Source organism: Rhinopithecus bieti, unplaced genomic scaffold, assembly GCF_001698545.2.
Source record: "Rhinopithecus bieti isolate Rb0 unplaced genomic scaffold, ASM169854v2 scaffold_13195, whole genome shotgun sequence".
Classification (NCBI taxonomy): Eukaryota; Metazoa; Chordata; class Mammalia; order Primates; family Cercopithecidae; genus Rhinopithecus; species Rhinopithecus bieti.
Genome location: NW_016807329.1, coordinates 412,971 through 415,164, shown reverse-complemented (window position 1 = coordinate 415,164; position 2,194 = coordinate 412,971). Strand labels below are relative to the sequence as shown.

Below are 2,194 nucleotides of genomic sequence, written 5' to 3'. Positions count from 1 at the left end.
GCCATCAGAGAAATGCAAATCAAAACCACAATGAGATACCACCTCACACCAGTTAGTATGGCAATCATAAAAAGTCAGGAAACAACAGGTGCTGGAGAGGATGTGGAGAAATAGGAACACTTTTACACTGTTGGTGGGACTGTAAACTAGTTCAACCATTATGGAAAACAGTATGGCAATTCCTCAAGGATCTAGAACTAGAAGTACCATATGACCCAGCCATCCCATTACTGGGTATATACCCAAAGGATTATAAATCATGCTGCTATAAAGACACAAGCACACTATGTTCATTGCGGCACTATTCACAATAGCAAAGACTTGGAATCAACACAAATGTCCATCAGTGACAGACTGGATTAAGAAAATGTGGCACATATACACCATGGAATACTATGCAGCCATGAAAAAGGATGAGTTCGTGTCCTTGCAGGGACATGGATGCAGCTAGAAACCAGCGTTCTCAGCAGACTATTGCAAGAACAGAAAACCAAACACCGTATGTTCTCACTCATAGGTGGGAACTGAACAATGAGATCACTTGGACTTGGGAAGGGGAACATCATACACCAGGGCCTATTATGGGGAGTGGGGGGAGGGATTGCATTCGGAGTTATACCTGATGTAAATGACGAGTTGATGGGTGCTGACGAGTTGATGGGTGCAGCACACCAATGTGGCACAAGTATACATATGTAACAAACCTGCACGTTATGTGCGTGTACCCTAGAACTTAAAGTATAATTAAAAAAAAAAAAAAAAAAGTGGACAGGATGACACTTGAGGCCGTCTACTGAGTCCTAATTAAAAGGAGGAGTCTTTCTGTGTATTTTAAATTACAGGACAATTTCAGGAGCTGATTTCAAAAATCATCTCAACTAGTCTATCCCAAGCAACCATGACCATATGAGCAGAATGTTTTGTTAGCAATGTAAGATGAAAGTATTTTACAAAGGAGATACATCCTGTAACAAGTAACATACCCAGAATAGATATAATCAACAAAGCGACGGCTAAGATTATTCTTCAATGACAACTCTAATTAATTTGGAAACAAATGTAAGTGTCCACATATGTGCTTTAACCACATTTTTATAACCTGTAGTATCTGATCAACGTATTCTTTCTGTAATATTACCTACCTTGCCACAAACTCTTTATTCTTATGACCAGTAGAAGTATCCTTGAAGGAATAGCTTTCGCTACTTATGATGAAGGGATAAACAATAGCCTGCGGGTAGTTATCAGTGATTTCTTCCACGGTGTGCTGAACAGCAACGGCTTGGTCTTTGTCCAGTAAGGCCACCATGTGGCTGATCCAGCCGATGAACTGCCAGCAGGGAACGGAAGAGATCTAAAATAGAGAGCTGAAACTTAATGCTGAGTAAAACATCTCACATCATCTGTTACAAAAGTAACATATGTCCAAAAAAAAAGAAAACTCAGAAGTATAAAAACACAAGTACAAAACAAGTCTTCCATCCCTCAGCTCTCTTCTGCTGTGGCAATCACTGGACTCTCCCAGGCACTTTCTGTGCAGAACAGTCTTCTGTTGCAAGAATGGAATCACACGAGACAACTGGTGCTGGTTGTTCTTAGACAGACGTATAGAAAAATCTTCTACTTCATTCCTCTTGGCAGCTGTGTAGTATTCCACGTTGTTTACTGCTCTATAATGAATATTTCAATTTTTTATCACAGGTAATGTTGCAGTAGACATCCCTGTGCACATAACTTTAGTTTTTTTTTTTTTTTTTGAGAGGGAGTCTCGTTCTGACACCAGGCTGGAGTGCAGTAGCATGATCTTGCCTCACTGCAACCTCTGCCTCCCGGGTTCAAGCAATTCTCCTGCCTCCCTGAGTAGCTGGGACTACAGGCGCATGCCACCATGCCCAGCTAATTTTCGTATTTTTAGTAGAGATGGGGTTTCACCATGTTGGCCAGGATGGTCTCAATCTCTTGACCTCATGATCTTCCTACCTCGGCCTCCCAAAGTGCCGGGATTATAGGCATGAGCCACCGTGCCCGGCCATGGTAAAGAATTTTTCAAATTTTCATTTCTAAAAGTATTAGACTGACTACTTTCCAAAGTCTTTACCAACACTGGACATAATCAACTTTTAAAATCACTGTCGAGTTGAGATCGTGCCACTGCACTCCAGCCTGGGTGAGAGAGAGACTCCGTCTCAAAAAA

General features: G+C 41.4%; 1 protein-coding gene across 4 annotated transcripts in view; it reads right to left on the bottom strand.

Annotated features, from left to right (window-relative positions):
- PRKDC (protein kinase, DNA-activated, catalytic subunit) overlaps positions 1-2,194 on the bottom strand; it is a 186,751-nt gene that overhangs the window by 21,908 nt on the left and 162,649 nt on the right. For all 4 annotated transcript variants that reach the window (XM_017881346.1, XM_017881348.1, XM_017881345.1 and 1 more), the window contains exon 74: positions 1,143-1,354. In XM_017881346.1, the coding sequence (XP_017736835.1) occupies positions 1,143-1,354 (212 nt within the window). The remainder of the gene's footprint in view (positions 1-1,142; positions 1,355-2,194) is intronic.